The sequence below is a fragment of the Gadus chalcogrammus genome, chromosome 20, assembly GCF_026213295.1.
Source record: "Gadus chalcogrammus isolate NIFS_2021 chromosome 20, NIFS_Gcha_1.0, whole genome shotgun sequence".
Taxonomy (NCBI): domain Eukaryota; kingdom Metazoa; phylum Chordata; class Actinopteri; order Gadiformes; family Gadidae; genus Gadus; species Gadus chalcogrammus.
The window spans coordinates 23,250,108-23,275,008 of NC_079431.1; the positions used below are offsets into that span (position 1 = coordinate 23,250,108).

At 41.4% G+C, this 24,901-nt stretch overlaps 1 protein-coding gene across 1 annotated transcript in view; it reads right to left on the reverse strand.

Annotated features, from left to right (window-relative positions):
* Positions 1-9,148: 9,148 nt before the first annotated feature.
* hsf2bp (heat shock transcription factor 2 binding protein) overlaps positions 9,149-24,901 on the reverse strand; it is a 70,097-nt gene continuing 54,344 nt past the window's right edge. Inside the window, exons 5-9 of the mRNA XM_056579311.1 lie at positions 11,254-11,398; positions 10,791-10,908; positions 10,389-10,492; positions 9,542-9,779; positions 9,149-9,389 (exon numbers count right to left, since the gene is read on the reverse strand). Coding sequence (XP_056435286.1) covers positions 9,356-9,389; positions 9,542-9,779; positions 10,389-10,492; positions 10,791-10,908; positions 11,254-11,398 — 639 coding nt within the window. The 3' untranslated portion in view covers positions 9,149-9,355. The remainder of the gene's footprint in view (positions 9,390-9,541; positions 9,780-10,388; positions 10,493-10,790; positions 10,909-11,253; positions 11,399-24,901) is intronic.

Sequence of the window (24,901 nt, forward strand, 5' to 3'; positions counted from 1 at the left end):
AGACGGGCCCACTGAATCACCGAAAAACAAGGAAATAGCCTAGGCTAGAAATGAATTCCTATTAAGTAGTTATAGTGCAGTTAGCAGAATACACGCATGATGACAATTTTGTGCAGACCACGATAGTAACGTTGTAGCCTGCACGTTCAAGAGAGAGCGAAAGCAAACAATAAAAATACGTAAAATTTAAAAGAAAATAAATGTTATGAACTACCCAAGTGTTGACTGATTTGTGCCAAGGTGTTTACCTAAAATGTGTTTTCAAAGTGATCCCTAAATGCCTGTCCACTCATCATCATCATCATCATCATCGTCTTTCTGTGGAATGTTCCTCCGCTTGCAGAGGTTGTGTAGAATGGCACATACAGTGATTACTGTGCTTGCCCTCTCTGGGGTGAGGCGTATTTCGCCGTGGAGGACATGAAACCGACGTTTCATTTGCCCAATTCCTCTCTCCACAACATTTTGTGAATGTTTGTGTGCTCTAGCACGGGGGTTTACAAAGTGTGAGAGAGTGAGCCCCCCCTCAGAGAAAGTAATTCAGCTGAGCCCCCCCCCCCCCCCAAAAACATTTTTTTTCTAAATACCTGTGTTTTGAAAGCTATTTAAATTATTTTACACATTTTAAACATCTCTGATCATAATTTTAAAACATTTGAAACATATTTTGTAAACATTTTAAACATATTTCTGAAACATTACAACATCTTTGTGCGTTTTTAAACATTTCTTAACACAATTTAACAACTTTATCTAAGCATGTTTTAGCGTAACCTTTTTTAAATACATTTGAACATCTTATCTGTGTAAACTGCCAGTTTACACAGATTAATTCAGGGTCCCCGACTCTGAATTTTCTGAGTCTAATCAGATCTGCCTTTTCAGTCCAGAGATTCGACTATTCGGCGGGGTTTGTTTACCGGCGTTGCTATGGTGACCTAAATTATTATAAGCTACTGAAAATGATGCCGGTTTGAAACTAAAACTGTGATTCTGAAAAAAGTATAAATGCTATCAAAATTCCGATTCGATAGTATTGAAGATACAAGTGTGCAGATTTGTTTAATGGTTTGAACGATGGTAAACGGTTGAAAAAGGAATGAGTTACGATGTCTAGAAGAAGGTGTATCAGAATGGGCAGACGTCTTCAATGAAAACAGCTGAAAACGAAGCGGTATGAAACTAAGGGCGCGTTCACATCTAGCGTTTTCTGTAATAGGGATAAGTTGAGCCGACCGTTTTTTCAAAGAAATAAAAAATAAAAAGCTGGCAGCGTTTTTTGTCATAAAAGCGCCGAGAGCGTTTTTTCTATTGCCATAGCAACGAACCCAGGCTACCCACATAGTTGTTACAAAATGGCAAGGAACCGGCAATTGGCACTTGCATTGGCCCTAGCTGACGACGAGGAGAAGCATGTACCTAGACGTTTGTGGTTGCACAATATCACTAGGGGAAGGCAGCAGCAAGGTGCCTACCACAATTTAGTCCAGGAGCTTTGTTTTGATGATGCGCGATTTGCGGCGTACTTTAGGCTGAACAAATGTCAGTTTGAACAGCTGTTGCGGATCGTTGCGCCATCCATCGCGAAGCTGGACACCAAGTTCAGACAGGCCATTAGCCCAGAAGAACGGCTCTGCATTTGTCTACGGTGAGTTGTACTTGCTAACTTCCCTCTTTGATCTAGCCTACCATGTCATGATTATAGTGAAGTCAGTATCATTTTACAAGCTGCCCAAACTGTACAGTAGCCTATAGGCCTAAAGTCGAATCTGAAATGCACAGTCTAGATTTACAAGGGCATTTAAAATGTAAGCTAACTTAATGTTTGAATCCATTGATATGCATTTAGTCTTTAAAATGTAAGAGAAATCATTATATGAATACATGATCAAGTACATATATGACAGAATTGCTTTTACTTTACAGGTACTTGGCAACAGGAGATTCTTTCAGGTCTGTTGCGTTTTGCTTCAGGGTGGGTGCCAACACTGCGGCTAGAATAGTCAACGAGGTGTGTCAGGCGATTTGGAACTCTCTTCTGTCTGATTACATGCCCAGGCCAGATGCAGCAGAGTGGAGGAAGATAGCTGCCGAGTTCAGCCACCTTGATTTTCCCAACTGCCTTGGTGCAATGGATGGAAAACACGTCGTCATCGAAGCTCCTCCATCCAGTGGTTCTTTGTATTACAATTACAAAGGAACATTTTCCATAGTGCTACTTGCAGTAGTAGATGCGAAGTATCGATTCAGGGTGGTGGATATCGGTGCCTATGGGAGGAACAGCGATGGGGGCACACTGTCGGCCTCAGCCTTTGGTACTGATCTGCGTCAGAACACCCTGGGGATTCCTGCAGACTCCCCTCTCCCAGGCGCAGAACATCTTGGGCCAATGCCTCATGTGTTCCTGGCAGATGAGGCATTTCCATTGCGCCAAAACATCATGCGCCCTTACCCAGGCCACAACACTGGGGAGAAGAACGTTTTTAATTTACGTCTTTCCCATGTGCGGAGGATGGTGGAGTGCGCCTTTGGTATACTTGCATCACAGTGGAGGGTGTATCGGAGGGTGCTGGGCGTGTCTCCTAAGGTAGCGGAGAACATCATGAAGGCCACCTGCATGCTACACAATTTCTTGCGGTGGGATGGCAACCCAGGCCTACCTGGTGGAGCATCCACCGAACCATCTTTCGGCCTTCAGAGTGCACCCCGGTTTGGTACCAACAATGCCACCAGAGATGCAGTGGCTGTGAGAGAGAAATTTGCTGCATATTTCATGTCTCCAGCTGGGCGGGTACACTGGCAGGATCGCTGAGGCACACCAACAGCTTCTGCAAACCAACAGCTCTTTTAAGAGCTACCCAAAACCAATAAAAGCTATTCCTTTCCATCACCATCCAACACTTACACAAACATTTCACAATGTATTATTTTCTTCAATGCAGCTTGACAATTTATCCAATCTGAATATACCTCATGTTTCCGCTTGTTGTTTGTCTCTGCAGGTTACAGAGGTTCTGACTGCGCTGGAAGATAACCTGAAGACTAGAAGCCCACCCTCTGATTCCTTGCCACAGCCCCTACAGCCCATCATTCTTACAATTGAATTATTGACATAATAAAATAGTGTTGGCAATCTCAAAATGTTTGAAATAGTGTGATTCATATGGATACCATAATAGGAAGTTAAAAATCTATAAAATATCTTTGGTACAAAAGGAAGCAAATACATATATAACAGTGTTTTGATTTATTGCGATCACATGAATTAAACAATGTACAAATATTAACTTCATTGGAAAAATGTGGATGTTATTAATTTAATTAATTTATTTACAGCTATTCCATTACAACTAACTATTACTACTAATAACTATTATCTAATTAACTACTAACTATTAACTTAATTTATTTATTTACAGCTATTTCATTACAACTAACTATTAACTAACTATTACTACTAATAACTATTATCTAATTAACTACTAACTATTAACTTAATTCATTTATTTACAGCTATTTCATTACAACTAACTATTGACTAACTATTACTACTAATAACTATTATCTAATTAACTACTAACTATTAACTTAATTCATTAATTTACAGCTTCTTCATTACAACTAACTATTAACTAACTATTACTACTAATAACTATTATCTAATTAACTACTAACTATTAACTTAATTCATTAATTTACAGCTACTTCATTACAACTAACTATTAACTAACTATTACTACTAATAACTATTATCTAATTAACTACTAACTATTAACTTAATTCATTTATTTACAGCTATTTCATTAACTACTACCTAACTAACAAAAAAAAATATTATCCTATTATATTATATGATCCTATTGTTCGCCAAATTCAATTTCTAAAAATAGGGCTTGCATCCTCAGCCTTGCCATTGCCTGTCTGTGAAAATTAAGCCTTCGCAGTGCAGGGGCAAAACTTAATAAAAATAACTCGTGCTCGTCCTGCTCCTTGTTCATAGCCTCCAGCACCCGTTCCTGGTATGGCGTCACAGTGCTCTCCTGCGACCTCCTCCTCCCTGGGACTCGTGTAGCTCCTCTTGGTGGTGGTGGTGGTTGGGGCCTAGGACTTGCACTGCTGTGCACAGAGTCATCCATTGCAGCCTGTCAGGGACCAGAAAACACAATTAAATAAATTAACCTTCACGGCTCATACTATTACCATACCAGGTGAGACTTGTTAACAGATATAACCCTTCAATGTCATAGCATCACAGCAGGCTATTGTCTTAAATCACCTACTGCTTAAGCTACATTTGACATAATGACTCTTGATTTAACCTATATCATTACCTCACTCTCTCCTGCTGTTCCTTCTCCCCCACTCTCGTATATGGAATTTAGTAAACTCTCTGCTGTCATATCTTCGTGAGATTTGGAGTAGTTTGAGGTCGTTTCTCTGTCCTGGACGTGGGGTTCCAAGAAAGACAGGATCCCCATATACTTCCACGGACGTTTGTTGCCTCCCTCTGATCCACTTTTTCTTTCTTTTTGCTCCTTTCTCTGCCTCCGGTACATGTCCCTCAAATACTTCCATTTAGCCTGACAGGCCTCCCCTATGTAGATAGGTAAACAACAGTTAGCTACGTCTGGGTCTAGGTCTGCTTGTTGTGCACTGTAATCAGATAAACTTTATTTGTTTGAACTATCTCCCAGAACACATTTATCAACCGTCTCCAACGACATAACCTACCACTCTAAACGGCTGTGTGCTACCAACCGGAATAGTTGAAAATATTTTATACTTACATGGACATTCAAGGATCAACCCGATCTGCTTCCATATCGACTTCTTGTGGTGGGTGTTGTGGTAGAGCCCATTAGACATGTCGTATATCTCGATATGTTCCGTTATTAAAACGATTAACCGCTCCACCGGCACTTTCCCGACTGATATTTTCGCCATTGTTTCTTGTTTTGGCAGTTTGACAGTTGACACTTTGACAGCTGACAGTTGAGAGTTTTGCTCGTGACAAAGTGTCAATGTTCCGCTTGTGATTGGTCAGTTGTCCAAAAGACGCCTGACGTCGGCCGCTTTCTTCTTGAAAGTTGAACTTTTTTCAACGCTCCGTATGGCAGAAAAAAACGCTGGGAGAGGCGTTTAAAAAAGCGGCCGTGACTTTTTCCGGAAACGCTCTGCTCCATAGGAATATAATGTAAAACAAGCGCTGGCAGATTTAAAAAACCGCTAGATGTGAACGCGGCCTAAACTGTGATTCTGAAGAAATTTTAAATGATATCGAAATTCTGTTTAGATATGATGATGATTTGAATCATCGACTTTCAGGTTTTTTTTCTTTCTTTCTTTTTTTCTCACGTCGCGCCCCCCCTGAAGAACTCTGGCGGGGGGGCGCGCCCCACAGTTTGAAAACCACTGCTCTAGCATACATGGAAGAAATCAGTAAACAATAATAAATATGGATTCAACAAATAAAAGGCGTCAAAGAGCCAATACGATATGTTTTATGCATAGGACTAAGTGTAATCTGCGTAATCACTTACATGTTATGCTTTAACTGTGCTCCCGGTTGTGGATTGAGGTAGGGTGTCTAGAGCCACGTCTTGCATGGATAGTGACTGTCACCCAGCAAGTGACACCCAACTGGTACATCTCAAAAAGCTGCCTCAGACCGCTCACCATTAAAATGCGCGAATCATGGGTAGGTGAAGATCCAGGCCACTTTGCAACAACATCCAGTAGGCTAGGTTAAAATTTGCATCAAAAACAACCTGCGTGTTGATGGAATGCACTTTCTTCCTATTGACGAACACGTCCTCGTCTTTTGATGGCGCAATTATCTTTATGTGCGTCCCGTCAATAGCACCGACCACACCGGGCATACCTGCAATTGCCATGAAGTTGGCTTTGATCCTGTGTAATTGTTGAATGGCCAAAGGAAAGTTTATGGCACGTGACTGATGGTTGCGATAATTTTAAATCGTCGGCATTGCAAAGTTGCATTTCCCCTGTTGCTAAATAACGTAGTGTGGCCAAACATTTTATTTTGGGACTAATCGGATTATTCATGTTAGTCGGGGATGTTATTGCATCGCGCATTAACTCCACAACAAGTTGAATAATCTAACATTTCGTCTCGCAGGCATTTTACGATTCTTTGTGAATAGGTCTTACTGAGTTAGGAGTCCTCTTGAGGACTTTTAAGCTCTCCTAGACTTAGGTGCTACTTTTAGGCCTAAAATACTTAGTGAATTGCTCTTGGTGAAAAAAGTTAGGAGTCCTAAATTTAAGAGCGACGCGCCCATTATTTTTAGGAGTTACTCCTAAATTTGCCAGTTAGGACCTACTTTTAGCCCTAAGATCCTTTGTGAATACGGCCCCAGGTTGTTTGAAATAATGTTCTCGTTCTTTTACTAGTTTGTTACTCTGACTGTTCTGTTTGTTATTGTGGAAAGGGTGAATGATTCAGAGCATGATGCATTTTAAATGGCATCACTTTTGGTCTTGAGGCTTTTCTTAAAACAATTGTAACTAAAAATAAACATAGCTAAATTACAACCAATAACTTCAGTCATTTTTTTATTTACTTTTACAAATCAAGAGTAGGCCTGATTTAACTAATGGGCTTTGCATCCTTTCCTTCTGCCCTTGTAGTCCATTTCAAAGACATGCTTCCCACCAGCTTTCAAATTACAGTGATGCCACTGGTGGCTTTGTATACATTTTATTCACATAACTATCCCTCCCTACTATTTTGTAGTTCACGTAATTCACCCTGAACTTGAGTCTCACATTCTTATGTCACCATACACCAACGGTGCAAACAGGCCAATGACAACCGAGCGCACAGTCCTTCCTCCCTCACTTTAAAAACCACCAACCTCCACCGATGTACATATATATAAACAAACATATTGATATTTATTTATTTTGTTGTATATAGATGTTTATTTATTATATACAGAGACCACCAGACCTCCTCGAAGCAACGAAAATGGTCTATTAAATTCAAGATGGATGCATGGGCGAGAACAGGGATATATTACCATACCGTCAATATGAATTTCATTCATATATATATGTATAGGCTATGGTAATTTCACGTATCCCGGTGAGACCAGGTTGACTCATTAGTTGAGACGGGGATCTGTGTGTGTGCCACGGAATGAGTGTCATTATCATTATTATCACCAGTATCATTATCATGCCTCTGTCAACTTCATAGGCTTCCAATAAAACGCATCAATTTCAAGATACTCCTCACCACCTACAAAGCGCTAAACAACTTTGCACCCTCGTACATAACAGATCTCCTCCATCGCCACTCTCCCACTCGCCGCCTACGCTCCGCTGATGCCAACCTTCTCACCTCCATTACCAAGACCAAGTATCGCACCCTGGGGACAGAGCCTTATCCATCGCCGCCCCTACCCTCTGGAATTCTCTCCATCTGGCCATCCGAAACTCTGATACACTCATTCAACTTAAAACCTATCCCTTCAGGACCACCTACAACATTTGACAAATCATCCTCCGCCATCTTCTACTCTCTCCCGCTCTATATTGTTGTGGTGTTGTTTATTTATTTTTCCCTTGTTTGATTGTCTGTAGTCTGTATGTATTCCTTTCTTATTTGTAAAGCATCTTTGAGTACTTAGAAAGGCGCTATAAAAAACGGATCAATTATTATTATTATTATTAACTTGCATTGGTGCAAATTCCGGTGGCATGTCACAGACAAATAAGTGATTCCGTGAGGCCACCAAGGATTACGAGTTAAGCGCCCGTGTTCGACTCGTTCATTGAAACGGGGATCTGTGTGTCTGCTACGGAATATGAGTGTCATCAACTTGCATTGGAGCAAAATCCCTGGCCATACCACGGATATTGGCGTGTTTCCGTGAGGATTCCACAGATTTTGAGTTAAGCATCCGTGGTCATTTCACAGAATCCCGTGAGACAATTTTGTATTTAGCACGCATGTGTTCATCATCAACATCTACGTATACCTCCAACTGTTTTACAGTGTCTCACAGAAACTCAGTAGTAGCCCTACTCACATGATCTGGTAAAAACACTAAATTCACATGGTGCTGCTAGCTCAATGTTTAAGAAATATGCATATATTGGCATTGTGAAAAGTTGATCTTACCTTTTAAAAGGAGCAACAACACCAACAGTGCCATACTGAGTTGAACCATTGTTTGGCCATAAAGACCGGGAACCTGGGAACCTATATGTGTCTTTCAGTCCAACAAGCGCCACCAACTGAATCTCCATCTCACATCATATCATGCCACTTTTTTTAATGTTTAACCTAGATAACAGGTAATGATTGTGAGGTATTCTCTGAATATACTAGAGGAACTAAATTGAGGCTGCCTTCTCACCCTCCATACAGGCCTGTCTTACCCTCTATACAGGCCTGTCTCACCCTCCATACAGCCCTGCCTCACCCTCCATACAGCCCTGCCTCACCCTCCATACAGCCCTGCCTCACCCAATCTGAAAAGATTGAATACACAGAACTCATTGATTGATGTGGATGTTATTAATCTGTACAGAAATTAGGGATGGGCAACGATTGTTGAATAGTCGAATAGTCTGAGTCACGTAGAAAATCGAATAATGAATGTGAATATCGTTATTTATTACACGGCTCCGTTCACTTGCATGGGCCTTCACAACTTCCGGTGGTGAATAATCTTTTGATAATTCACCGTTGCTAAGCATATATTGACCGCTGTCAAGGAAAGTGATTTTTTTCTGTCATATCACTCCGCAAGTAGTCCGGTAAATTATCAACCCCAGCGTCCTCGGTTGCTAAGCGACGTCAACGTCTTTGGCGGAATATTTCTCTGCTGATGAACACTCCGAATGCTGGTAACGAATGAATTGTACACACCGCGTGAAATTATTTTTTTGGCCATAGTTTCCATATGCTAAAGACGTATCTAGTTCACCGTCATGCAGGCTGTGTTCAGTAAAATAAATAGCGATCTGCTTTCGGCGCAGGTAGGCCTATCTGCCTAAGCCCAGGTTGAAATGATTTTGATGTTGAGTGTTGATGGTGCAGTTGTTGAAATAAACAGATTGATTTCATACAAATCATAAAAGCCTCACCCTGTGTCATTGTGTGTGTGTGTATACGAGGTGCTTGGGGGGTTCTTGATTGACTGATTTTTTAATATTATTCGAAATATTATTCAAAGCAAACTGAGTTATTTATCTCCAATTTTGTTTATTTCAAAATGTAAACATTGCTATTAACAATCTAAAACTTGTTGTCTGAGTCATCAGGGTAGGGTCCTTAAAGAGGTTTACACATCCCTGCTTGTAGGAGGAAGGAGAAGGAACATCATGGTAGGGTCCTTACAGGGGTTTTCGTCTCTCTGCTGGTAGGAGGAAGGAGAAGGAACATTAGGGTAGGGTCCTAAAAGAGGTTTTTGTCCATCAGTTAAGTTGTGCACTATGTAATGATATGTTTCTAATGACTGTTGGAAGCTCCTCTGGCGATCAGGTTTACTGAAATGTTAATAATTACTGTTGGAAGCTACTCTGGCGATAAGGTTTTCCTAGTTTGCAGAACAAGGCCTGAATGTCCTCCAAGGTGTCGCAGGCGGTCTGTTTGAGAGCAGGCTGCTGGCTGGAGGTCAGGCGGCAGACGTGCTCCAGACACGGAGAGGTCAACAGAGCCGCTCCCATGGTGGTCTCCACCTCCTCCTCCAGGAGCAGAGACTGCAGGAGGCGCAGGGAGTGAAGACATACGTCTGGGTCCTGGTCTAAGAGGGATGGGGAGATAAAGGAACATTACCTGACTAACAGGTCCTGTAAGCATCCCAGTGTTTTCAAGTGATTCATCACTAGCAGCCAGGATTCTATTTATTTTAATTTCCTGGAAGTCGACCCCTGCCTTGTTGCAATCGTTTCATTTTCAGTTATACTGTGAAGGTGATTCAAGAAACACCAGGACAAACAGAACTCTGAAGTGGAGTGGAAATCAGAAAAGTAGGTCAGGAGTTAGAGAGCTAGATGTTGAAGTAATAGTAGCAATAGTAATAGTAGTAACAGTAGTAGTAGTCGTTCCTAGTCCTCTAGCAGGGTCCAGACCATAGGTAGTAACACTAGTAGTAGTAGTGGTTATAGTAGTAATACTAGTAATAGTGATAGTAGGTAATAATAATTGTATTAGTAGTAGTAGTAAGTAGTAGTAGTACCTTATCCTCTAGCAGGGTCCAGACCATAGGTAGTAATAGTAGAAGTAGTACCAATAGTTATAGTAGTAGCAGTAGTCCTCAACCCCCAGCAGGGTTCAGACCAAAGGTAGAAATAGTAGTACTAGTAGTACTAATAGTAATAGTAGTAGTAGTAGTAGTAGCAGTAGTCCTCACCCTCCAGAAGGGTCCAGACCATAGGGAGCAGACCGGGGCTCTGGCTGATGTACTTCAGTCCTCTGACACTGATGCTGACATTGTACAGAGCCATCAGCATCAGCCTGGAACACATCGTAGCTGAATGAGGAGACCATGCAGGACAGGGATTGGCTGAATGAGGAGACCATGCAGGACAGGGATTGGCTGAATGAGGAAACCATGCAGGACAGGGATTGGCTAAATGAGGAGCCGTGCAGGACAGGGATTGGCTGAATGAGGAGACCATGCAGGTTAGGGCTTGGCTGAATAAGGAGACCATTCAGGACAGGGTTTGGTTGAATAAGGAGACCATGCAGGATAGACATTGGCTGAATGAGGACACCATGCAGGACAGGGATTGGCTGTGATTGTTTATCATACACTTTGAGTCTTGGCAAGGCGCCAGGCTTCCTGGGCTCCAGCAGCTGCATCAGTGTGCCCAGCAGCCCATGACCACTGCTTGACAGGAAGTCCCGCCCACAGGGCACCGCTGCTACGTCTACCGAGGAGAGGAACGAGATGGAGGCGTTGAGCTGCTAACGCTCAATGATATCGAGGTTCTTTTGGCAACTGGTTTACGCTTAACATACGGCAGTTGGTTTCTGCCAAGGTTGGTATGCGCTTTTCATCATTTCAATGTTAACTTAGCACTCAGAATGAAAGCACTTAGCATGTAAGCACTTAGCATGTTAGCGGTTAGCATGTTAGAACTTAACATGTTAGCAATGAGTCTAGGGGTGTTGAGTAATAGGACCGAGTAGTCCAGGTCCCCCTGGGTCTAGTGGTGTTCTCATTGGAGGTCTGGTCTAGAGGTCAAGGGTTAGGGTCATCATACTGGACTCACTTGTGATTATCCCAGCCAGAGCAAGGACAAACTGGTGCTCAGTGGAGGTCTGATCTAGAGGTCCAGGCGTGGAGACATCCTCCCCAGACTGGACGAAGCTCTGAAGGGTCTGACCCGCCAGGTCCAAGAAGGAGGGCAGCTTCCCCTGACACAACATGGATCATGTACACATAAAAATAATGTTATATAATATATATAATATATATATATATATATATATAACATAATATATAATATCATTTAATATATAGCCTCTTTATTGAAATGTGTCTTATTGTTCATATTTATATAAAGTGGTCTAAAGCAGGGTTTCGCAACCGGTGCCGGGCCATGGAGCATTGGCCACCGGGCTGCAAAGATTTAGAAAAAAAGCCTGGCCCAAAAAATAGATAATTTTATTATCAGAGATACTTTTATGAATAAATAAATTTTTTTAATGATTAACACAACATTTTACTATTTTGCAGCTGCTGACAACACCGCGTTATTTCAACAAGATAGCTCGTCTTTTGAATAATAATCAAAAGATATATGCGGACAGCTCAGCAATGACGATATTTAGAACGATCTTCAGAAGAACAGTTATCTATTGGCCAAATACGGGGCAGGTGAGTTTGTCTGAGAATTCACACATTTTCCCAATGCCTCACTAGAAACAAGCTTTCTATTTTTTCTAAGGGGATGTCAGACTCTGCACCACACAGACCTTAATATATTCCCGTCATGAATCTGCTGATTGCTTGCTCTAGTGCTGATGTTTTGAGGAGGCATGCTCTGGTTACACGCAACTGTTCCTTGTTCTTTACATGGGCTTTAGACTTTAAGTGGTCATCAAGTGTTATCTTACGGGTCCAATCAACAACATGTATGTTGACAGAATTAGCTTGAATTGGCTTGAATTCAAATTTAATAGTTTTTAAGAGGACTTGGCCGTCTCAGACAGCATCTTTTAGGGTTGGGAAAAATAATTGATTCTTCGATGCATCTTGATTCTCGCTAGAACGATTCTGTCTCGATGCAGATAAATTAATAATCGGAATTAAAAAACAAAAAATCTTTTAATTCCTTCTAATTCAAGAGCAGCTTTTCCTTTAATGACATAGAAAATAAAAGATAAGACAGAAAACAAAACTGAAACCTATTTTTTGCATGCTTCCATATTGTGTTATAATGCAAGCTGCATTCATTATTGCATTGTTCATAGAAAGTCATTTTTGTGAGAAAAGCTTTCTCTATTATGAAATAAGTTAATTCAATTGTTGATGTCTTCAAAGGGACACTGTGTAAAAATTACTCCCATCTAGTGGTACAATTGTATATTGCATTCAAACTAATAGTACTTGCTTGTTCAAAAACTACGGTGGGCAGTATGTGCCAAGAAGCTGTGTCATGACATCCAATACTACCTCATGGAGTCATTCGAGTGATGATGGGGTTCGTTATTTCAAACAAATTTCAAATTGCATTGAATCATTAGTGTAAGCTAATGATGTATGAGTAATTATTCCTCGAGCAAGATGCTGAATTATCTCTCGGCAGTTCATAGACCGGAAGAACATGGAAGCCTCCATGAAGCTTACCCATCCTATGTAACTACATATTAATTATTCTTCGCTCTGGAGGATAAGTGAGATTTTTGGCAGAGATAATTTTACACCAATGAGGACTTATTTATGAATGAATACGTTGATTTGAGGTAATAAATTACTTAAAATATTACACAGTGTCCCTTTAATGATCATCACAAAAGTAGGAAGTGATTAGCAAACTGAGTAGCAAACCCAAATGTATATATATATTTTTGAAAATCACGCATGGAAATGTACATAAAAAAAATTGTTGCATCGAAATGCATCGATAATCGCTTCAGAATCGAATCGTTGACCTCATAATCGGAATCGAATCGTGAGGTGCCAAGAGATACCCACCCCTATTTGACATGTTTCTTAAAGTAGTAACGATCCTCCGCCCCCCCCTCCCAAAACGATCGAAAATGTAATTATGTATTTATTAGGGCTGTCAAAATGAGCACATTAATAACGCGTTATTGCAATCATATTTTATTCCCCGTTTACACAATCCCGCTAATGGCCGCTAATGGCCGATGGACCACCGATGTGGAAGTCGGGGTGATTCGGGTGACATCGGGCTAAAAATGTATGATTGGGTCAATTTATCGGGGTAGCATTTACACATACCCGATGTTATAACGATAACATAACGATTTATGCCAGGGAAGACACCCGAAGTACGTTTGGCGTCATTTGACGTCATTTCGGGAGAAGGCAAAGGGGAAACTGGTTTAGACTGATATTTATTTATATATTTATTTATATTACAATAGCGATTTTATTATAATAGAACGCCGGTTCTAAATGGGCGAAGTACCCTGTAATTATAAAAGTAGGACATCCATCCATCACCCCCTATTTATACCCAAGTGGCAGATTGAGGGTCTTCCTTAACACAATCTGGTCACTCACAATCGTTATTTGTCCAGGGTTCTCGAGGGTCTTTCATGTGTTGAGGTTGCCGATATAAAGACGATAAAACACGATAAAGCGCGGAAGATTAACGAATATAGCCGATGTGCCCAGGACAATTCCCGAACGATTTGCGATGTCTTACGTTATACTCCCGTTCTATTCCCGATTATAGCCGATTAGCCCATAGCAACACCTGGTAACCAATTCTACCCCGATAGACCCAAAATTAACAAACATGTTCGTTCTTTGCCGATGTTGCCCGATGTTGCCCGATCATTGAGCATTTCTTCCCGTTTCTTCCCGTTGTCTAACGATGTTCCCGGGAAGAGTAACGGTGTTTCCCGATGCAACCACGCTACTTGCCGATGTTATAACGATAGCTGCTGATTTAGCCATCGGGCACCATCGGGGCCCACTATCGGGTAGGTGTAAACAGGGCATAAACGCGATTAATAATAATTAACGCATTAACAGATGTTTTTTTTTTTACTTCTGCTTTTGAAAGGTTTTGCCCACAGAATGTCAACATTGATATCGAAATCATATGAATCTCCCTCAAGATTAATTGGTCTAGTTTTTGCTTATTAAGTACATTTGGTATGAATGATAACGTGTCATTCCATTTGATAATCTCATTTAACTTAAATTTAAAATATCATTTTAAAGTGTGATTAATCGTCAGATAACTCACAAATACCATGCGCTTAATCACGATTAAGAACATTAATAGTTTGACAGCTTGTGAAGATGTGAATGGCATCTTCACTGTTTTATACCATGTTTTAAAAGATGCACATATTCCTGTCTGGCTGTTAGCCGTAATAGTCTGCAGCAGTGGAGGCTTCTTCATTGAGGAGAGGGAGGAAGATCCTCCTTAACATTGTTGAGAATAAAAAATGTAGATTGTCCGGACTACTGTAATGAATTAATGCCCTTAAATATGACTACTTTAATGCCTTTGAATATATAATGTTCGTTTCCCAGGGTAAAGGGACATTAGCACCCCCTATCGCCTTTTGACAATTTCTTCAGGGAGGAAGGTCCTCCCTCAGCCTCCGTTGACTGCGATTCATTTCCCAGAAAGTACTGGCGGCCGGTGAATAACATGGGTTTCAATGGGAGAGAGTGGGTGTGACCTTACAGGCGTCTGATTCAGGCAAAAATCTAGTCGCGCTGCGCTATGAAACAATAAGCAGGATCCCTGGCTGGTGAGCAGTGTTGCCAGATTTCCACCCAATTGGGCTACTTTTAACCACGTTAGGCTGGGAAAATCATTGGGCGGGATATTTGCCCAATCTGGCAACGCTGTCGATAACAAACCCGCTCTGCCTGCATTGCCGCTCATGAGACGCAAAGCAGGTGAAATCATCTGAAGGATAACGAAATTCTAACATTTGCGAATAAAGTGTACAATGGAAACATTGGAAACAGAGGACATTGTTCATGTTTAATTACACAAAGCATTCCATTCATTGAGTTACAGTGCTAAGTTAGCGACCCAAGAAAAAGGTAGACCACTTCGGAAAATCGAGATCAAAGTAATGGCAACATCAGTGTTGTGGGTGCTACATGGTTTGTTAGGTACTCATGGCTTACTGGTAGCATTACTAGCAATCAACTGTATTTCTGGCCCTGTTTGCTAATGAATAATGGCAAATCTCCAGCGTGGGCTGTCTTGATAGGGCAACCAAACACCACGACTAGTGTCAAGTTCACGTTGGTGCTGCTATGCGACTTTCCTTGCTAGGCACCATGTCTATAGATCAGGTTGAATCTAGAATAATGTTCTTGTTCTTTTACTAGTTTGTTACTCTGACCGTTCTGTTTGATATTGTGGAAATTGTGTGGAAAGGGTGAATGATTCAGAGCATGATGCATTTTAAATGGCATCACTTTTGGTCAGTCTTTTCTTAAAACAATTGTTACTGAAAATAAACATAGCTAAATTACAACCAATAACTTCAGTCATTGAGGGCAAAAATAGGCCCAGATTTTTTAATTTACTTTTACAAATCAAGAGTAGGCCTGATTTGACTAATGGGCTTTGCATCCTTTCCTTCTGCCCTTGTAGTCCATTTCAAAGACATGCTGCCCACCAGCTTTCAAATTACAGTGATGCCACTGGTGGCTTTGTATCAAATGTATTCACATAACTATCTCTCCATACTATTTTGTAGTTCACCAAAACACCCTGAAACAACTTGAGTCTGACATTCTTACGCCACCATACACCAACATTGCAAGCAGGCCAATGGCAACCAAGCGCGCAGTCCTTCCTCCCTCACTTTAAAAATGACCAGCCGCCACTGGTCTGCAGCTGTGGCTCACACCCATTCTGGTGCTCCTTAAGAGGGCCAGAGTTTTAGACTGGAGGGAGGCTTGAGTTGTGAAAGTGACTCGACGGTTGTGCTATTTGTTTAAAGTAAAAATATGTTTTTTTACAACAACCATGTGTGTCGAGAAAACTCTTTTTCACATTTGGTGGCAGTGGTGGGATGATTCCTCTTGCCGAGTGGAGGGGACCCACATTTCGGATAACATTGTTTGAGGAGCTTCATGGTGGGCCGCAGTGAAGGTTGAGCAGGTAGACGAAGAGAACTGCTGGGAGAGGAGATCACTGGTGGAGTTGAACTGCTGTCCTGTGGGGTTGGCCAAAGCCTGAAGGAGGAATAGCTCGGGAACTCCTTGTTGCTGACATGAGCCTTGTGGGGAGCTATTGCCAAGCCTTAACAGAACAGCAGTGGCGGAGGACAGTAATGGCTGAGGACTTCCTGACGACATCCCGTGGAGGACCAGTCTGCAGCCCAGGGGAAGGGCCGGTGCTCAGAGGCCAAGTTATCTGCTGGAACTGCAGAGGCCTGAGCAGATTTTGCAGGTGGTCTGGAGGTCTGGATTGAGGAAGTCTCAGAGCTGGGCTGTGTACGGTGAAGAGTGCAGTGTTTGGCCAAGAAGGAGTGAACTTGGAATGAAGATTGGTGGTCACCAGAGAGAATTTTTGAACCGTTTATTTAACACAAATTACTTGCACAATATTTAACCTTTTTTATCTACTGTGCTTAAAACCGTGTTTGCAAGCTTAAAAGAGGGGGAAGGAAATGTGAAGATGTGAATGGCATCTTCACTGTTTTAAACCATATTTTAAGAGATGCACATATTCCTGTCTGGCTGTTAGCCGTAATAGTCTGCAACTGTGGCTCATAGGCTAATTGAGCCACACCCATTCTGGTGCTCCTTAAGAGGGCCAGAGTTTTAGACTGGAGGGAGGCTTGAGATGTGCAAGTGACTTGACGGTTGTGCTATTTGTTTAAAGTAAAAATATGCTTTTTAACAACAACCATGTGCGTCGAGAAAACTAATTTTCACACAGCCCTAGAATCTATGCCTATTCGTCTGTAAATTTGCAATTATTAAGTAATTTAGGTTACTACAATAATCAGGCCAACTGTGATATTATTTCTCGGAAATCGAGGAAACATTCCCAAACCCACTTCTCTATCATGCTGAAGTCTTCATGACACTATTGTCCTGTAAATATTTGTGGAACAGGTTGCAGGACAGGATTGATAGCGCTTACTGTATCAATGGAAAAAAATGTAGTGGCCATTCATATGTTGAAGTTCACTGATACAGGACAACAGAAGAGGCCTCACACCAATCCCAACCCCACTCCTCTATCATGCTATATTGCATCGAAGAAATTAGTTGGCAAACTCCATAAACCCCAAGGACAATTTCACAAATGTTCTTGTTTGGAGCAATATGGCACAAGCACAATGTATAGCTAACATTTTCACTGCATTTAATATGCTTATTGCATACTGTTTACAGACAAACAAGCTAATTTCTCTTTTCATTTGCTTGATATTGACTGAGTATATCAAAGTCCTGTTGTCCGACTATTAGACTGTTTCTGTCTATTAATAAAACTGTGTGTCATTCTTAATAATGGTCCTACAGTATCTGTGTTCATTAGAATAGTTTAGGCAGGCATATAATGGTTTGTGTCCTGGTCGCTGCATTAGTTACCCCTCCTGCTTGTCGGGGTGCCGACCAAGCAGGATTTTATGGAACCCTGGTCTAAAGCCTCCTTATTGATTGTTCATATTAATATAGTTCATATTAATATAAATTGGTCTAAGGCCTCCTTATTGAAATGTGTCTTATTGTTCATATTAATGTAAATTGGTCCAACAAAAGCCTCCTTATTGAGATGTGTCTTATTGTTCATATCTTACTTCTATATAATAGCAGGCCTGTCGGACAAGTGACTGCACACTTGGTCAAGTGCGCATGTGCCAAGCAGCCCGCAGCTCACACACCCAGCACGCACGCACACACCGTACGCACACACACACCGCATACAGGGACACACACCTCACACACCCGCCGTCGACACTCTCCCAGCTTAGACGTTATGTCTATAGACTACACTGTACAGCACCGCCGTTAAAACACACTCTCCCAGCTGAGACATGTCTATAGACTACACTATCTATTTTTAAATATTATTCATCTCCTTGAACATCCCGCAATGTCTTGAGATAATGATATCCCCCCCTCCCCCCTTCCGACTATTTTAACGGCCCCGCCGTCAAACTGCCCAGGTAAGACGTTCGGTCTATAGACTGTAGCAATAGGATAAAAGAAGTGAACAGACAATTTCTCACGTCGACAACGCAACGGCAGGTCGTTCATTTTATCATATAAAAAACATTAAATTCAAACGTTGCAACAAGTTGCACGATCTTAACGAGCCAGCATCCCTAAAACTCAGTATGATTATGAATTATGTCTAGAGTCCACCATAAGACTACACTTTGTTGTTGAAATGTCATGCGATATTGATATCCCCCCTCCCCCCTGCCGACTGTTTTAATTGTTTTCTTTTTATAATGTTTTGTGTGTAGGCTACATCCATGTGTGACTGTAGGCTACAGCTGCCTATCTTGGCCAGGTCACTTGAAGAGATGTTTAATCTAAATGACGTATTCTTCTGGTGAAAATAAAAGAACACCTTAAACTCTCACTTCAGGTAGACAATGTACAATCCGCAATCTTGGTTGCTGCCTTAGTTGTTGTTACACACATACTAGTTGCCATTCATTTTTTAAAAGTCAATGCACTTTGAGCCCTGAATAACAGTCAAAGCTATTGAATAATTGATTTGCATGCATAGTAATAGACTTTCCATTGAACAATTACCCCTGTAACCCATAAATTGACTTATTTTACAATGTAATCAAATGCTCACACAGTAGCTGCTTTCAGACACACGTGTAAGTCCTGATATTCTCCGGCTATTCTCCTGATGGGCTTCATGTGTGAACAACATATCCTGCCATTTGTACCCTGAAAATCTCTTAAATAATACTACCGCTGAGGTAGTATTTTCTCTGTAGGAAATGTAAATGACCTTATATGTGAATAAGGAGTAGAAAGTCTGTATTTCTCACACCACTTAAGTGGGCGTGTTGATGACGCTTCTGCATGTCATTGAGTGGCCCCCTAAATGATAATCAGCCCGTTGCCTTTTATTCGCTGAATGGTTAAAATGTTAAATGTTGGCACTGCTCTTAAGAGTTATTTGTGTTGAACGCTAAAAGATAGGACCTTACATAACCCTAAAAGTATACATCATTCAATAAATTACAATACATGAGTTCACAGCTGCACGCGTATATAGAAAATGTTTTTTTTTATTATTATTATTGTCAACAGTTAGCTGAACATTATAGGGTCCCGTCCAGGCCTGGAATCTCATGATTTTAGGGGCAAAAAGGCCAAATGCAAGGGAATCAAGGCCATAAGTAAAAAAAAACAACATGATTTTGATTTCCCTTAAATAGATGAATCCATACCTAAAAGCATTAACGCCTTTCTTATAAACAGTGTTACACTTCTAGAGAAATTGAAATTGTTGTTTTTCAAAAAGGAAAAAAAGTTGAGTGAATTTGTAAAATGTTGTTAAACTCTACACTAAAAAAAAAATCATTTTTTTGCCATAATAAACTTTAAGCTTAACATTTAAATTAAACCTGTTTAAAGTAAATACATCATATATTATATTCATCCATATTCATTAAATACAACATAAACCAGTTCAATAGGAAATTAAATCTGATTTATTCACATTAAGTCTATTTAATCGTTTCACTGGAATTCATTGGATCCACCTGAAGCCACTCTTTCATTCCTGAACCAGCAGACCTCGTGCTGATGAATCAACCCGGTATCACGCAATTGCGTGCTCCTGCGCACGAACGTTAATCTATAGAAGCGTGTTCCCGAGCACGATAGTCCGACTTTTTGCGTGTTACACAAAACGAAATGTAAACCAATGCATTCTGAATGGGAGTGTTCTAAGACAATTAACGTGCTCCACAAAACGGTACGAGAGAGAGAGAAAGAGAGAGCGGGAGGGACAGAGAGAGAGAGAGAGAGCGAGAGAGAGGCTTCAGAAAGGGTGTGTGCAGATAATACAGTGCACCCTAGTTATGTTTATGCCAAAACCTATATATATAATTAGGCTGTGGAAATTGCAATAAGTTAAGAACACAACTTTGCACGTTGAGCACACAGCCGTGTGACTCGTTTATTTTGTAAAAAAGAAAACCGGAAAACAAAGCGTGCTGAAGGTAAACAAATCCAGCATGGTCTGTGACGTCATGAGACGCACGTAATCCTTAGGGACCGCGATCCCTGAACCACCAAGAACGGAAATGACATGCAGTAAACAACAACACAATTGAAAGAACAACACATAACGAAATACTGTAGGTGAATTATGTTACGGTCACTACAAGGCTATAATTATGTTATTTAGCGTGTAATGAGACAATCTATAGCCAAATTGTCAAAGAAGCCCGAGAATCTTCGGGGATATCAGCATGGGAAATCGGCGAATCAGACCCATGAAGGGGGGGGGGGGGGGGGACACGTTAGTTGAAGGGGGGGGGGGGGGGGGGGTGACACATTTGTTGAGGGGGGGGAGACACGTTTGTAGGGGGGGGGCACGCTCGACAACGAGAGTTGGTTTTTATTGAACGCTCGACAACAAGAGTTGGTTTTTATTGAACGAGACTTCAACACGGAACAGCTGCACGAAACGATGGTCACATCACTCTCGGTGACGGTGTCGACAATAATGAACACACGAACAATGTTAATAGAACAACACATAACCACATAACATCCCGAACCCATTAACCCCACTTAATCCTAACAACAAAACAAGTTAACAAAAGCCCCATTTGTCAACTGAGAACCCCAATTCCCAGAATCCCCCGCGGCTCCGGAACACGGCGTAGCTTATATTAATCTTTATTATCTGAATGGGAAATGCAATATTTGAGGACAGATACAGCATTAAACGCGTTTCTAATGACATTTCTAGCGAGAAATGTACATTTTCCTTACATAATCTTCAGTCAGTGAATGTGTATGATCTTTATTAATCTTTATTATCTGAATGGGAAATGCAATATTTTAGGACTGATACACCATTAAACGCGTTTCTAATGACTTTTCTAGCGAGAAATGTACATTTTCCTTACATAATCTTCAGTCAGTGAATGTGTATGATCTTTATTAATCTTTATTATCTGAATGGGAAATGCAATATTTTAGGACCGATTCACCGTTAAACGTGTTTCTAATAACATTTCTAGCGAGAAATATACTTTTTACTTGCATAATCTTCATTCAGTGATTGTGTCTGATCTTTAGTTTTATAGTTATTAGGATTTGATCGGCTCGCTCGCATGTTTCAACGACGTCAGGTTGCTTTCGCTAAACTAGCAGCTCACGTGCTTCCTGCGTTTGTGTTATTAAACTGTTACTTTATGTAACTTTTAATGATATCATCTTGTTAGAAACACGTATATCTGAGAGCCAACCCAGTCGCCAAAAGCATACGTTGACAGTGTACTTTTCGTGAACACTGGATTACGTTGCATTTCAACATAAAATAGCGTGTTATACACACACACACACGCACGCACACGCACAGACACACACACAAGCACACACAAGCACACACACGCACGCACAGACACAGACACACACACACACACACACGCACACACGCACACGGTGCATTTCGCTGCTAAAACAACAACAAAAAAATATTCCCTCAAATATTATTACTTTCAAAACGTTGGCCAAAATGGCCAATAATATCATTTTTTATTTGGGATGCTTCTAGGACATTTTGGGTGGATTTTGAACAGTATGAGGGGGGCACGTTTTTTGCAGGACCTGGCAACCCTGCGCTGTTGCCCGAGATCTGGATCCACCCCGGCGTGGTGCCGTCTCCTTTTGACCTTTTGACCCCAGACTTCTGGGGGAATAGCTGAATCAATTCATTAGTCAATCAGAAGCATGTAAATATCTTCCCGGTGGCGTAAGAGGACGAACAAGGTGTCCTTCAACATCTACGAAGATTGCAACGGTGCCACACATGAGCATATTCGAACATGTTTAATGGTAGTAATTAGCTGTCGAAATTGGAGGCCTTAATCAATACTGAGCAGCTATTGATTTGCTTCCCGATAATGATTTGTCACAAATGACATGTTATTTAGCATCTACACGTTGAGCTGAGTCCAATGACACCAAGAACGACACTCTAGCTAATGGTAACATGTATTTTACATGGTACACCTAGGTCTAGGACATGATCTCGGTGTAGCAAGAGGCCGAGCTTGATCTCATTGGACTCAGCTTAACGTGTAGATGCTAATTAACATGTAATTTGTCAAAAATCTCCATCGGGAAGCAAATCTATAGCTGGTCATTATTGATAAAGGCCTCCAAAATCGACAGCTAATTACTACCCCGAAACATATTCAAATATGATCATGTGTGGCACTGTTGCAATCGTCTCGAAACGTAGATGTCAAAGGACACCTTGTTTGCTCTGTTGCACCACCGGGAAGATATTTTCATACTTCTAATGGATTGATTCATATTTTAAGGTTCTCGGAGTGAGACTTTAAGTGGCTGCAGCAGAAGTGTTGAGACGAAAGATGATATCAAGAGATTTATAGAATATTCCCATTCACATTATGATTCTTCATCGTAACATCCGACCAAACATCCTTTACATTCACAGAGCGAAGATTATGAAAGTCCAGGCTCAGCAAGTGCTCCATCTCGTTGCACCTGCACCCAGCGGCTCGCTTGCAAGATTTTGGCCTGAAGTTCTTCCCAGACCAACACCCTAGCCATCCAACATGCATATCTGAGAATCAGGCCTCTCTTTAATAATGACAAAAAGTTATGAGAGAAACACACATTAACTTTTTGTTATCTCATAAGCGGCGTGGTGCCGGCTCCTTTTGACCTTTTGACCCCCGACTTCAAAAACGTGGCCACAGGCCAGCTGTGTCGACACACCTTTAGCCACAAATGTACACCTCCAGCAAGTGCTGGAATTGCAGGAAGGGCCCCCCCTTCCTGCCCTCGGGGTCCGACCGGGCCAAGTTTCGGTGCGGAGGTCCCAGTTAGGCCCTAGAATAAGGTATTACAATTTCAAGGCGGTAGGACCTTCCTATCTCAAAAACAGTTTTTCCACCACATTCTGAACCATTAGGTCTTGCAGGCTACACTTCGGAGGGGCTTTGTCCAAATTACACTCCATTTGGGAAAAAAAAATTCTCTAAGGGCTGGAACTCCAAATCTCGGATATGTCGTACACGGGGCCCCGGGAAATGTGTGTAAACATTTTAGCATCCCTAGCTATCTCGAAAAGGTCGGCAAAGGGGCGTGACCTCCAACAGTACAGTAAATGTACATAAGACAGAGGTTAGTTTCTAGTCCCCATTTTTTGTGGGATGGAGGTGTACATTTGTGGCTGAAGGTGTGTAGACACAGCTGGTCTGTGGCCACGTTTTTGAAGTCGGGGGTCAAAAGGTCAAAAGGAGCCGGCACCACGCCGCTTATGAGATAACAAAAAGTTAATGTGTGTTTCTCTCATAACTTTTTGTCATTATTAAAGAGAGGCCTGATTCTCAGATATGCATGTTGGATGGCTAGGGTGTTGGTCTGGGAAGAACTTCAGGCCAAAATCTTGCAAGCGAGCCGCTGGGTGCAGGTGCAACGAGATGGTGCACTTGCTGAGCCTGGACTTTCATAATCTTCGCTCTGTGAATGTAAATAATGTGAATGGGAATATTCTATAAATCTCTTGATATCATCTTTCGTCTCAACACTTCTGCTGCAGCCACTTAAAGTCTCACTCCGAGAACCTTAAAATATGAATCAATCCATTAGAAGTATGAAAATATCTTCCCGGTGGTGCAACAGAGCAAACAAGGTGTCCTTTGACATCTACGTTTCGAGACGATTGCAACAGTGCCACACATGATCATATTTGAATATGTTTCGGGGTAGTAATTAGCTGTCGATTTTGGAGGCCTTTATCAATAATGACCAGCTATAGATTTGCTTCCCGATGGAGATTTTTGACAAATTACATGTTAATTAGCATCTACACGTTAAGCTGAGTCCAATGAGATCAAGCTCGGCCTCTTGCTACACCGAGATCATGTCCTAGACCTAGGTGTACCATGTAAAATACATGTTACCATTAGCTAGAGTGTCGTTCTTGGTGTCATTGGACTCAGCTCAACGTGTAGATGCTAAATAACATGTCATTTGTGACAAATCATTATCGGGAAGCAAATCAATAGCTGCTCAGTATTGATTAAGGCCTCCAATTTCGACAGCTAATTACTACCATTAAACATGTTCGAATATGCTCATGTGTGGCACCGTTGCAATCTTCGTAGATGTTGAAGGACACCTTGTTCGTCCTCTTACGCCACCGGGAAGATATTTACATGCTTCTGATTGACTAATGAATTGATTCAGCTATTCCCCCAGAAGTCTGGGGTCAAAAGGTCAAAAGGAGACGGCACCACGCCGGGGTGGATCCAGATCTCGGGCAACAGCGCAGGGTTGCCAGGTCCTGCAAAAAACGTGCCCCCCTCATACTGTTCAAAATCCACCCAAAATGTCCTAGAAGCATCCCAAATAAAAAATGATATTATTGGCCATTTTGGCCAACGTTTTGAAAGTAATAATATTTGAGGGAATATTTTTTTGTTGTTGTTTTAGCAGCGAAATGCACCGTGTGCGTGTGTGCGTGTGTGTGTGTGTGT